The following is a 14,481-nucleotide window of genomic DNA, read 5'->3' on the forward strand; positions in this document are numbered from 1 at the left end:
GCAGTAAGTCGGGTCCCTGCCTCTGAGGCAGAAGCTGTGGTTTCAAGGCTCTCTCCAGGATCAATGGCCAAGGAAAGTGCATTCACCATGAGGCAAACAGGCTGGGTGTCAATTGGCAAGTCATTCTAACTTACACCGATGACAGGTGGTAAGAGCTGGAGAAACTGTTATGGGCCAGGGTTTAGAAAACCCCAAAGTGAAATATGGAGTTCACCTGACCCACGACTTTTCATAAATTGTGGTATGGGGAGCACACGGCCCATTCTACAGGTGTGGTGCAGCAGACATCTAACAGTATTTGTTAAAGCAAAACAATGTTTATTCTATGAACTCAAGTTAACCTTGTTAAAACAGTCAGTGAACATCTTAGCAACCATTAATTCAAATACAACCCCCAAAGAATACAACACGAAGTAATCCTTAATAAATTCCCAAACAACATCCAGAAGACAAAAGACCCTTTTAACACAGAGATCAGGTTTAAATTCTCTAATGAGAGCAGTTATTCCTTTGAAATCACCCAAATGAACACCCTTTAGCTTTAGAGAAATCCACGCACATCTGCTGGCTTTCACTGCAGCTATTCTCTCTGAAAACGAAACTAAAAACCCACAAACACACCCAAGCTTTTTCTCAAAGTGAAACTAAAAAGCAGAGCCAGAGCTCAGCTCCACCCACACTCTGACATCACTGTAATAACATGAGCAGACAAACATTTCTTAAAGTGACATTCTCATGACAAAACCCCTTGCCAGAAATGTGATGGAAAGAAAATCGATGCATCTCCTTTCACCTTTTTTTAGCTCTGGACTATATGATTCACGTGAAAGAGTATATTTCCACAGAGAATTGGACTCCTTGAGGGTCCTGTTGGCTGGATGGCCAGTGTGGATCAGATGGGTATCAATATAATGGAGTTCAGTCCCTGTTCTGGCTAAGATGGATTGAGGAAGTGACTCCTTACCCTTCTCGGATAGTGTAGATCACAACACTGTGGGTCAGTCCTGCCCTCAGATAGAGAACTGAAGAACTGAGAAAAGAAGAATAGTGTAAAGGAAAGAGCTCCTGAAGTGTGTCAGGAGCATTTTCTAGAACAGGTTATTTTCACCCCAAAGAGAAAGGTAGCATTGCTTGATCTGATTCTGGGAAATCAGGTGGGTCAAGTGAATCAAGTGTCAGCAGAGGAACATTTAGGGGGCAGTGATCATGGCATCAGAAATTTGGGGTTAGCAATGGAAAAGAACAAACAGAAATCTAGAGTGAAAACAAATTGAAAGATGGCCGATTTCAACAGCGTGAGAACTGATATGGCCCAGCTAAATTGGAATCAAAGAATGGCAGGTGGAACTGTAATTGAGCAAAGGGCTGCCTTCAAAGGGGTGGTGGATCAAGTATGGCTGAGGTATATTCCCACAACAGGGAAAGTTAGTTCAAACAAAGCCATAGCTCCCTGGATGGCATAAGAGATGGGGAATAAGATGAAGCCAAGTAAGGATGTTAATGGTAGATACTCAGGTTAATAATACAAGTGAGATCCAGATTGAATATAGTGCGTTCAGAAGTGAAGTGAAAAAAGTACCAAGAGAAGCAAATGAGGCAAGACTGATAGCTAACTTAAAAGGAAATCCATAAGTTATGTGTAGGCATACAAATATAATGAGTGGTTCAAAAAAATAGGAGTGGGGCTGATTAAGAATGAAAAATGTGGTTTATGAATGGAGGCAGAGGACATGTCCGAGATACTAAATGAGTACATTGCATCTGTCTTTACCAAGAATGTCAAAGACACAATGAAAGTGGAAGAAGGTCAGACACTGAATTGGCTAAAATTGGTGATGGGAAAGTATTAGAAAGGGTGGTTGTACTTAAAGATTATGAGTGAACGTGGCTGAGTTAGGGGCATCTGAGGATGCTGAGGGAAGTAAGTGTGGAAACTATGGAGGCACTGGACATAATCTTCAAATTCTTCTTAGATACAGGGCTGGTGCCAGAGAAATGGAGAATTCAAATGCTACATCCTTATTCAAAAGTAGCTAAGAGAATAAAATCAGCAACTACAGGCACTGTTTCCAGTTTAATCTTGTTACAAAGCTTTTCGAAACGATAACCCAGGGCAAAATTAACAGTCATTTGGCCAAATGTGGATTAATTAAGGGGAAACAACATGGGTGTATTAAAGGTAAATCTTGTTGAGGGAACTTGATTGAGTTTTTTGGTGAGGTAACAGGGAGGGTTGACGAGCAAAATAAGGTTGAGATGATGGTGCATGGACTCCCAAAAAGTGTTTACTAAAGTTCAACGCAACAGGCCTGTCAGCAAAATTGAAGCCCATGGAATAAAAGATGGAGTGCAGCATGAATGTGAAACTAGCTGATTGACAGTGCTGAAACACTTGTTTTCAGATTCGATCAAATTATACAGTGGGGTTCCTCAGGGTCGGTACTAGAACCATTCCTTTTCTAGATCTACATTATTGAGCTAGACACGAGCGAGCAGGGTATAGTTTTAGAATTTGCAGATGACAGAAAACCTGAAAGTATTGTGAACTGTGTGGAGGAGAGCAGATTGTGGCACAATGGTGTTGTCACTGGATTAGTAACACAGAGATCCAGGACAATGATCTGGGACCATGGTCGATGGTAGAATTTGAATTCAACAAAAATATGGAATTAGACGTCTAACGATGACCATTGTCAGAGAAACCCACCTGGTACACTATTGCCCTTCAGAGAAGGAAATCTGCTGCTCTTATCCGGTCTGGCCTACATGTGACACCAGATCCACATCCATAGCAATGTGGTTGATTCTAAATACCCCCTGGCCGAGCAAGTCACTCAGTTGAAGGAGAATTATGGATGGGCAATAAATGCTGGCCCAGCCAGCGATACCCACATACCATGAATGAATTAAAAAGTGATAGTGATAGACAGTTCAATGGAATGGGTAGGCATGTGGTAGATGGATGCAGAGAATTATGAAGCAATGCTTTTAGTAGGAGGACCAAGCAAGGCAACATAAAATAAAAGATATAATTCCAAAGGGGTTCAGGAGTATAGAGGCCTGGGAGTATGTGTGCACAAATAATTGAAAATGTCACAGAACTTTGAAACAGTGGTTGGAATTACAATCCCAGCCCAGACCCCAACAGTGGCTAGCACAGCTAAATTTTAATTTAATTTTGTAAGACTGTGAGGAAAGGTTACCTCGGTTCAGGTATGATTACACAAAGAAATAGGGATATGGTATACTAAAATAATTTTATTACTAATGGTATTAAAATCTTTAACATCACTCCAGAAAATAGCTAACAATTAACCCTTAAACAATACAACTCAATACAGTGAATACAATACCCTTAATCATTATTCCCACTTAAGCAACAAGAAAAACACCATCTCAGCTCCCAATCCACTTTAGCTCCCAATGGCACATAGGAATACTTGCTTCACAGAGATGTTCTTTGAGAAAGGGAGATATTTTGACACTACTTTTCAGAAAAGCTCTGACTCCCATCAGACCCATGCAGAAATACTGGCTGTATTTCATCAGAATATGATGCTCAGCTTGTTTCAGCTCCTATTTGTTCTCAGACAAGTCTGCACTGTTTTAAAGACAGTTAATCTCTTTTAACTTAACTGCCGAGAGCAAACTGCTTCACTTCTGGCCACAGCTTAATTCAGATCGGAACTGAACTGCTTTCTCAAAATTCCTGATGCCTTAGCTCCTCCCAATAATGATACCATCTTATCAAGCTGAAATCTAATTAACTCCACAAAGAATCCCCCTGAATCAAAACAAAACTTCATTCGCCCAAGCTTTTTCCGATGGTTTCATTGCATGCCTGGCTCCAAAAATCTTAGTTGTCTTTCAAACTAGGATTTATTTTAAAACGTGACTGCAGCAGTCACACACACACTAACCCAGGCTTTCAACCCCTACTGCACCAGATATCTATGATACATTACTTCTGAATTCTGACATTCATCACAGTTGGGATCCTGGGCTCTATTATTACAGGCACAGGGTACAAAAGCAAAACAGTGAGAGCAAATCTTTATAGAACACTGGTTAGGCCTCAACTGGAGTATCTAGGCACCATACTTTAGGAAGGGTGTGAAGGAATTAGAGAAAATATTTATGAGAAAGGTTCCAATGATGAGGGACTTCAGTTATGTGGATAGATTGAGGAATATCTGGCTGTTCTCCTTTGAAGATTTAGAGGAGATTTGATAGATGTGTCCAAAATTATGAGGGGCCTGGACAGGCTAGACAGAGAGAAATTGTTCCCATTGGCAGACGCGTCAAGAACCAGAAGCACCAGTTAAGGTGAATTGTAAAAGACCAAAAGGCAGCATGAGAAAAGTGTATCTAATTAATGGTTAGGATTTGGAATATGCTGTCTGAAAGTATGGTGGAGGCAGATTCAATCATGGCTTTCAAAAGTGAGTTGGATAAAGACGAAAAATTTGCAGGGCTTTGGGAAAAGGCCAGGGGTGTGGAACTAGGTGACCTGCTCTTGCAGAGGGCCAACATTGTCAGAAAGGGCTGAGTGGCCTCTATAAAAGTTCAAGAGACCAGAGAAGGTAAGTTAAACAATATTTAATTAGTTAACATAAGTAAAGGCCACAATGCAACTTACAACTCAGAGGTCCCAGTCGGGACTTCCGGGAGTGACGGTCCCAGTCTGGGCAGGCTTTTAAAGGGCGGGTTTACGAGCCCCAGCTGGGCGGGCCTCCACCCACTAACGGGGAAGCTTGTATTCTACAGGTCCCACGGAGAGAATAGAACATAGAACATAGAACAATACAGCGCAGTACAGGCCCTTCGGCCCACGATGTTGCACCGAAACAAAAGCCATCCAACCTACACTATGCCATTATCATCCATATGTTTATCCAATAAACTTTTAAATGCCCTCAATGTTGGCGAGTTCACCACTGTAGCAGGTAGGGCATTCCACGGCCTCACTACTCTTTGCGTAAAGAACCTACCTCTGACCTCTGTCCTATATCTATTACCCCTCAGTTTAAAGTTATGTCCCCTCGTGCCAGCCATATCCATCCGCGGGAGAAGGCTCTCACTGTCCACCCTATCCAACCCCCTGATCATTTTGTATGCCTCTATTAAGTCTCCTCTTAACCTTCTTCTCTCCAACGAAAACAACCTCAAGTCCATCAGCCTTTCCTCATAAGATTTTCCCTCCATACCAGGCAACATCCTGGTAAATCTCCTCTGTACCCGCTCCAAAGCCTCCACGTCCTTCCTATAATGCGGTGACCAGAACTGTACGCAATACTCCAAATGCGGCCGTACCAGAGTTCTGTACAGCTGCAACATGACCTCCCGACTCCGGAACTCAATCCCTCTACCAATAAAGGCCAACACTCCATAGGCCTTCTTCACAACCCTATCAACCTGGGTGGCAACTTTCAGGGATCTATGTACATGGACACCTAGATCCCTCTGCTCATCCACACTTTCAAGAACTTTACCATTAGCCAAATATTCCACATTCCTGTTATTCCTTCCAAAGTGAATCACCTCACACTTCTCTACATTAAACTCCATTTGCCACCTCTCGGCCCAGCTCTGCAGCTTATCTATATCCCTCTGTAATCTGCTACATCCTTCCACACTATCGACAACACCACCGACTTTAGTATCGTCTGCAAATTTACTCACCCACCCTTCTGCGCCTTCCTCTAGGTCATTGATAAAAATGACAAACAGCAACGGCCCCAGAACAGATCCTTGTGGTACTCCACTTGTGACTGTACTCCATTCTGAACATTTCCCATCAACCACCACCCTCTGTCTTCTTTCAGCTAGCCAATTTCTGATCCACATCTCTAAATCACCCTCAATCCCCAGCCTCCGTATTTTTTGCAATAGCCTACCGTGGGGAACCTTATCAAACGCTTTGCTGAAATCCATATACACCACATCAACTGCTCTACCCTCGTCTACCTGTTCAGTCACCTTCTCAAAGAACTCAATAAGGTTTGTGAGGCATGACCTACCCTTCACAAAGCCATGCTGACTATCCCTGATCATATTATTCCTATCTAGATGATTATAAATCTTGTCTCTTATAATCCCCTCCAAGACTTTACCCACTACAGACGTGAGGCTCACCAGCCTATAGTTGCCGGGGTTGTCTCTGCTCCCCTTTTTGAACAAAGGGACCACATTTGCTGTCCTCCAGTCCTCTGGCACTATTCCTGTAGCCAATGATGACATAAAAATCAAAGCCAAAGGTCCAGCAATCTCTTCCCTGGCCTCCCATAGAATCCTAGGATAAATCCCATCAGGTCCTGGGGACTTATCTATTTTCAGCCTGTCCAGAATTGCCAACACCTCTTCCCTACGTACCTCAATGCCATCTATTCTATTAGCCTGGGGCTCAGCATTCTCCTCCACAACATTATCTTTTTCCTGAGTGAATACTGACGAAAAATATTCATTTAGTATCTCGCCTATCTCTTCAGACTCCACACACAATTTCCCATCCCTGTCCTTGACTGGTCCTACTCTTTCCCGAGTCATTCGCTTATTCCTGACATACCTATAGAAAGCTTTTGGGTTTTCCTTGATCCTTCCTGCCAAATACTTCTCATGTCCCCTCCTTGCTCGTCTTAGCTCTCTCTAAGAATGATGATGTTCACCTTGCACCTCGTTAGATTTATTATAGCCTCCAAAGAGAAAATGCTGGAAAATCTCAGCAGGTCTGGCAGCATCTGTAGGGAGAGAAAAGAGCTAGCGTTTTGAGTCCAGATGACCCTTTGTCAAAGCTAAAAGACAGAGAAAGTGTGAAATATTTATACTGTGGAGTGAGAATAAAAGATGAGTCAAAGCCACAGAAACCCATGGAAACAGGCTGCTAATTGCCGCTTCAAGCTCTCGTCCGGACCTGGAAAAATTCATCAACTTCGTTTCCAGTTTCCACCCCTCCATCACTTTCACCTGGTCCATCTCAGACACTTTCATAGAATTTACAGAGCAGAAGGAGGCCATTCAGCCCATCGAGTCTGCACCGGCCCCTGGAAAGAGCACCCCACCCAAGGTCAACACCGCCACCCTATCCCCATAACCCAGCAACCCCACCCAACACGAAGGGCAATTTTGGACACTAAGGGCAAATTATCATGGCCAATCCACCTAACCCGCACATCTTTGGACTGTGGGAGGAAACCGGAGCACCCGGAGAAAACCCACGCACACACGGGGAGGATGTGCAGACTCCGCACAGACAGTGACCCAAGCCAGAATCGAACCTGGGACCCTGGAGCTGTGAAGCAATTGTGCTATACACAAGGCTACCGTGCTGCCCCTAAAGCAATTTAATCCCCAATCCAAACTCCACCCTTTTGTCACCAATTCCATCCCTTTCCTTGACAATCGAGGGAGATAAAGTGTGCTGTTCACAACCTGAATCTCATGTCACCTTGAGATGAGCTTTCAAATATACATGAAATGAAAATCGCTTATTGTCACAAGGAGGCTGCAAATGAAGTTACTGTGAAAAGCCCCTAGCCGCCACATTCCGGCGCCTGTTCAGGGAGGCCCGTACGGGAATTGAACCTGTGCTGATGGTCTTGTTCTGCTTTACAAGCCATCTGCTTAGCCCACTGTGCTAAACCAGCCCCTAAAACACTTCCCTTCCCTTCCTTGATATTTATGTCTCCATTTCCGGCAATAGGCTATCTACTAATATCCACTACAAGCCCACTGACTCCCACAGATATCTGGACTACAGCTCTTCGCACCCTACACCTCGTAAGGACTCCATCCCTTTCTCTCAGCTCCTTCGCCTCTGTTACGTTTGTTCCGATGATGCCACTTCCCAAAATGGTGCTTCGAAAATGTGTTCCTTCTTCCTCAACCTTGGTTTCCCACCTACAGTTGTTGACAGGGTCCTCAACAGTGTGCTGTCCATCTCCCACGCCACTATCCTTGCCCCCTCTCCTCCTTCCCAGAAGAAGGATAGAATCCCCCTCGTTTCCACATTTCACCACACCAGCGTCCTTATGTATCCTCTGCCATTTTTGGCGACTCCAGCGTGATGCCACCGCCAAACACATCGTCCCTTCACTCCCTCTGTTAGCATTCCGCAGAGACCGTTCCCCTCCGAGATAATCTAGTCCACTCCTCCACCATACCCAACACCTCTCCCATCACCCATGGCACCTTGCCATGCAATCGTAGAAGGTGGAGCACCTTCCCCTTTACCTCTTCCATGCATGAAATCCCAGGCCCAAAACACTCATTCCAGGCTAAGCAGTGTTTCACTTGCACCTCTTTCAATCTGGTCTATTGCATTCGCTGCTCCCAATGTGGTCTCCTCTATATTGGACAGGCCAAACACAGACTGGGTGATCACTTTGCTGAGCACCTTTGGTCTGTGCACAATCAGGACTCTGACCTTCCCATTGCTTGCCATTTTAACACAAGACCCTGCTCCCATGCCCACATGTCTGTCCTTGGCCTGCTGCAATTCCAGTGAAGCTCAACACAAACTGGAGGAACAACATCTTATCTTCCGATTAGGCACGCTACAGCCTTCCGCTCTCAACATCAAATTCAACAACTTCAGATGATTAGCTCTACCCCACCTCGACCCATTTGTTTTCATCCCATTTCATTTTAACCAACTTTTACCATTTCTTTCTTTCTTGTCTTTCTTTATATATAATTACCCCTTCATCTTATCCACCTTTCCTTAACCTTTCTCCCCTTTGCTTCACTCTTCCCCTCCCCCCACATCTACACCTGTCACAGTTTACCCTCTGATGTTAGTTGCTCTGCTGTTTGGCCTTTCACACCTTTTGTTCTCTCTGGAGACTGCCATTAGCACTGATTCCCCTTGGTTCTGCGGCTATTAGCAGCCTGTTTCCATGGGTTTCTGTGGCTATGACTCATCTTTCATTCTCACTCCACAGTATAAATATTTCCCACTTTCTCCATCTTTTAGCTTTGACAAAGGGTCATCTCAACTCGGAACGTTAGCTCTTTTCTCTCCCGACAGATGCTGCCAGACCTGCTGAGATTTTCCAGCATTTTCTCTTTGGTTTCTGATTCCAGCATCCGCAGTAATTTGCTTTATTATAGCCTCCTTCTGTCCAGTTACCATTCTATGATTCAAATAACTGAACATCAACTGAATTACTGAAGGAAAGCAAAGTTTCACAATCTTGCTGCCAGGCCCCTTAGATCCTCCGATTTGAGGAGGTCCTGGTTAATGGTGAGCATTATTTATTGGGGCAGCATTGGAAGTGGACATACTGTGGGCAGTAATGGGAAGAAATTAAGTTGGGGAGCCTAGGAAAACCCTCTTCTGTGTAGCCTATGCCTGTTAAATGTGCAGTCCATCACCATCCATGTGAGGAACCCCTGAAAATTCTGGGCTAGTGGAAAGAGAACGGAAACCCAGCATAACAAGTCTCTGCACTCTTTGTTTTCTCTTTCGAGCCTTGTAATTGAATGTTCCTGAGGTACCACAGACAGTAAAGTGTGATTGCTTACTTTATTTTACTGCAGGTAATCACACCATTCCCCATGGTTCGGACATTATTTTGACCTCTCCGTGCAATGACTCATTTATTCCTCAAGATCCATTGTTCTCAATGTAAGCAATGTACAACAATGGATTTCAGTCTTATACCAAACAAAAGTCACCCACTTACAAACTTTACAATCATCAGACAGTCTTGTAAATTATTTTTCATCTACATAATCAAAGTACTGGCCATTTTTGGGGAGCCCAGATGTCAGTGTGTAAAAATATAACTTTGAACAGACATGAAATAATAAACCATCATCAATGTATTTATCTGGCATTGACCAGTGGGATGGCAGCTCTGGCATCTACATGCTGTGCCCTTAAATTGAATTATGAAGGTGAAATCTGTGCATGAACAAAATTCTCATTTTCTTTTGATGGTCAAACTCTAGCTTTCTGCTAGCCCTAAATGGTGACTTTTCTTGCACTTTTCACAATGGAGCGACTGCTGAGGAAAGTCAAAGTTCACCAGTTGTTGGATTGTGTCCAAAATTGATTTTTGTCCCGATTTTTGTCCAGTTGTGAGGATTTGCATGTATAGGTGATGTTGCATCAAGTTAGACCTTGAGAAACTTTGTCCATCCAGTGATGATGTTGAAATGTTTCAGAGATTTTCCAGAAACTTGCTGGGTGTAAAATAAATGAGCCCAGAGAGATTTCATTCATTTTATATCAATCATCTTCATGCCTTCTACCTGACACCTGTAATGTGCATCGACAAGTGAAACATTGATGGGGAAAGTACGAATTTTGATATAGTAGGAGTTAGTAGCTTGTTTCTGTTGATGTAATCCTTGCAGCTAAGCTCCTGTTTTTTTAATAATAGCATTCAATGGCATTACCATCGCTGAATCCCTCACGGTGAACATCCTGGGGGTTACCATGGATCAGAAATTGAATTGGACTAGCCATATTAATATTGTGGCTACCAGAGCAGGTCAAAGGCTAGGAATCCTATAGCGAGTAACTCATCGCCTGATCCCTGCAAAGCCTGTCTACCATCTACAAGGCACAAGTCAGGAGCATAATGGAATACTCTGCACTTGCCTGGATGAGTGCAGCTCCAACAGCACTCAAGAAGTTCGACACCATCCATGACAAAGCAGCCCCTTTGATTGCTCCCCCATCTATTAACATTCAAACCCTCCATCACCGACGGACAGATGCACTGCAGTAGCTCACCAAGGTTCCTTAGTCAGCAACTTCCAATTCAACGACCACTACCATCTAGAAGGACAAGAGTAACAGATAACTGGGAACCCCACAACCTGGAGGTTCCTCTCCAAGTCACTCACCACTTGGCTCGGAAAATATCACCTTTCCCTCACTGTCACTGGGTCAAAATCTTGGAGCACCCTCCTTAGCAGCACTGTGGCTGTACCATCACCTCAGTCACCAAACCCTCTGGCTTATGCCGTACGTTTGGTGACCCTTGAATAATTGAAGGTGCTACCTGGAGAAAAAAAGATTAGAAGTTAAATAATGGCACATCACAGGTGAATTTAAACATGAGACTTAGTTGGATAGTGTAAAATGTGTGATAACAAATTAATTTGAATGGATATAAAAATCGGAAGAATTGTAAAACGAGCTATGATTCACTATCACCCATTTTGCACTACTGCAGAGTCAAAGTTAAACCCATGGCATTTTGTGTACTCTATGATTGTTCTGAAATAAAATGTTTTTTTGGCAAACATTATCAGTTCATAGACATTAAAAATGTATTTTGTGTATTATATATAACTTACCTCTGACAATTGGGTTTAATCATTAATAATGAACTGCAATGTTGTCCAGTACTTCCCTGGAGCAGAGAAACTATGACATCTTCTTTGCAGCCTTCAACACGTTATTGATGAAGATGAACATCTTGCCAAGGCCATCCCCACACCCCCATTACGTGCCTTCAAACAACCGTGCAACCTTAAACAGACCATTGTTTGCAGCAAACTACCCAGCCTTCAGAACAGTGACCACGCCACCACACAACCCTGCCATAGCAACCTCTGCAAGACGTGCCAGATCATCGACATGAGTACCACCATTACACATGAGAACACCACCCACCAGGTTGCGGTGCATACCCATGCGACTCGGCCAACGTTGTCTACCTCATACGCTGCAGGAAAGGATGTCCCAAGGCGTGGTACATTGGTGAGACCATGCAGACACTGCAACACCGGATGAACGGACATCGCGTGACAATCGCCAGGCAGGAATGTTCTCTTCCAGTCGGGGAACACTTCAGCAGTCAAGGGCATTCAGCCTCTGATCTTCGGTTAAGCATTCTCCAAGGTGGCCTTCAAGACACGTGACAACGCAGAATCGCCGAGTAGAAACTGATAGCCAGGTTCCGCACACATGAGAACGGCCTCAAACGGACCTTGGATTCATGTCGCATTACATTCACCCCCCAACATCTGGCCTGGGCTTGCAAAATCCGACCAACTATCCTGGCTTGAGACAATTCACACCTCTTTAACCTGTGATTATCCCTCTCTCCAGTCACTCCGTCTGGACCGATAAAGACTTAATTACCTGCACAGACTCGCATTCAAGGTATCGTCTTGCATCATTGACTTTGTCTATATATGTATTTCTGGAACCCACCTCTTCATTCACCTGAGGAAGGAGCTGTGTTCCGAAAGCTAGTGATTTGAAACAAACCCGTTCAACTTTGACCTGGTGTAAGACTTCTTACTGTGCCCACCCCAGTCCAACATGGGCATCTCCACATCATTTTGAATGAAAGTAGACACAAATATCAAGTAGTGGATTTCAGTAGTAAGGGCTCAAAAGAAATAATTGTTTACAACTGAGCTGAGGTGGGAGAGAACATCTCTGCAAAATTATACTATTTTATGTGGGGCCAATTGCATCGGTCGTGTGGAAAGCTAAAGATCTGAGGCCGTTTTGCCCGGGGTGACTGCAATGTCCTTTTCTGCTGGAAATTTGGCGCGGCACAAATGAGCTGTGCAGCTGTGCCCAGTGGTACAGTCCGGCCCCTCACTTGAATTTAGGTTTCTTCTGAGGGCTGATTTAACACATGTTCCTGTTGTTGCCGTATTTTCTTTCATGTCAAGCGATTTGATGGAAAGCATTGTGTTTCGTTCGATTAAAAGAATACTAAAATCACCTTCCACCCGACGCAGGAACTGCTGACTCTGAGTCATTCAGCAAACTTCAGGGATTTTATGTTGCTAGATTTGACTCCCCTGGAATGAACTGTGCCCACAGAGGGAACGCTGCTGTGTTTGCTTCAAATAGTGAAGGTAGGGAGTAGGAGAAAAACAAATCCTTCATCACCTCAGCCACCCTTAAATTTGCATATGTCGGATGTCACACTCCTCGGCTCCCTGGTGTTTTCGATTTGCGGGACGCTTCGACGTGACGTGCTTGGGTGGACTATAAAGGTTTGCAAAGTGATCAGTGGAAATTCAGAGTTGGAGCAGAGGGCGTGAGGAGTGTGAGGAGAGCTGAGACCATCACAGGGGACATCACAGGGGAGAGAGAACATGGCACAAGGTCAGGGAACTTGCAAGGAGCAGCGAAAGTTGGAGTGAATGAATGGATGGAATTGCTGCAGTGGCAAAAGTGCATGAAATAGTTTGTGAACTTGGCATCTCAATCCTGTGGAAGAAACGAGAGTCCAAGGTTCTGAAACGGTTCAGGGTCGTAGAAATTGTTACTGTTCAAAATTGAAGGGGATGGAATAATTAATGCTTGTCAATTGTTAAAACTGAATTTATGAATAATTGCGGATTCCCTTTGCTGTGACCTTTTCTCCTTGGTTCCTTCCTTTAGCTTTGGCTGTGGGAACTACAGATTTTCAGTGTGAGTCCAATGGCCAGGCCCACAGGACCGCCGATTTCGGTCCCAGCCGGCTCATTGTGAGACGGGGAGATCGTTTCATCATCATCGTGCACTTCACCGGCAGGCCGTACCAACGAGGAGAGGATCAGATCTCCGTCATTGTGGAAACAGGTAGGAAGGCACTGTGTGCCTGTCTGAGGTAAAGGGGACAAGGGTTATTGGACCTCTTTCTTCAAAAGTCAAAGAAAAGAAATCCCCCTCTCCCAGGGCACCCCAAAGTGCTTTACACCTATTCAAGTTCCAGGTTCAGTTCCCGCTTGGGTCACTGTTTGTGTGGAGTCTGCATGTTCTCCCTGTGACTGCACGGGTTTCCTCGTGGTGCTCTGGTTTCCTCCCACAAGTCCCGAAAGATGAACTGTTAGGTCATTTGGACATTCTGAATTCTCCCTCTGTGTACCCGAACAGGCGCCGGAATGTGGCAACTAGGGGCTTTTCACAATAAATTCATTGCAGTATTAATGTAAGCATAGTTGTGACAATAAATATTATTAAATTAATTATTAAGTAATTTGCATGATGATATAACTTCAGAGTCAAAATGGAGTACAGCAGAGCGCTAAGAGACTAACAGCGAAAATTTGTTTACCTAGTTGGGAGGACATCAAAAATAATTCCAAGACTTGGAGGGAGTGAAATAAACCTCCTGCTCAAACAAGATGAATATAGAATTTACATAGAATTTACAGTGCAGAAGGAGGCCATTCGGCCAATCGAGTCGGCACCGGCTCTTGGAAAGAGCAGCCTACCCAAGCTCGACACCTCCACCCTATCCCCATAACCCAGTAACCCCACCCAACACTAAGGGCAATTTTGGACACTATGGGCAATTTAGTATGGTCAATCCACCTCACGTGCACATCTTTGGACTGTGGGAGGAAACCGGAGCACCCGGAGGAAACCCACACACACACGGGGAGAACGTGCAGACTCCACACAGACAGTGACCCAAGCCGGGAATCGAACCTGGGACCCTGGAGCTGTGAAGCAATTGTGCTATCCACAATGCTACCATGCTGCCCCCAATGTGGGGGTGTACACACATCATC

At 44.4% G+C, this 14,481-nt stretch overlaps 1 protein-coding gene across 1 annotated transcript in view; it reads left to right on the top strand.

Annotated features, from left to right (window-relative positions):
* The first annotated feature begins 1,715 nt into the window (after positions 1–1,715).
* The window catches only part of LOC140428899 (protein-glutamine gamma-glutamyltransferase 2-like), an 84,110-nt gene continuing 71,344 nt past the window's right edge, over positions 1,716–14,481 (top strand). The window contains exons 1-2 of the mRNA XM_072515546.1: positions 1,716–1,806; positions 13,367–13,546. Coding sequence (XP_072371647.1) covers positions 1,716–1,806; positions 13,367–13,546 — 271 coding nt within the window. The remainder of the gene's footprint in view (positions 1,807–13,366; positions 13,547–14,481) is intronic.

The sequence above is a fragment of the Scyliorhinus torazame genome, chromosome 8, assembly GCF_047496885.1.
Source record: "Scyliorhinus torazame isolate Kashiwa2021f chromosome 8, sScyTor2.1, whole genome shotgun sequence".
In the NCBI taxonomy this organism is placed as follows: domain Eukaryota; kingdom Metazoa; phylum Chordata; class Chondrichthyes; order Carcharhiniformes; family Scyliorhinidae; genus Scyliorhinus; species Scyliorhinus torazame.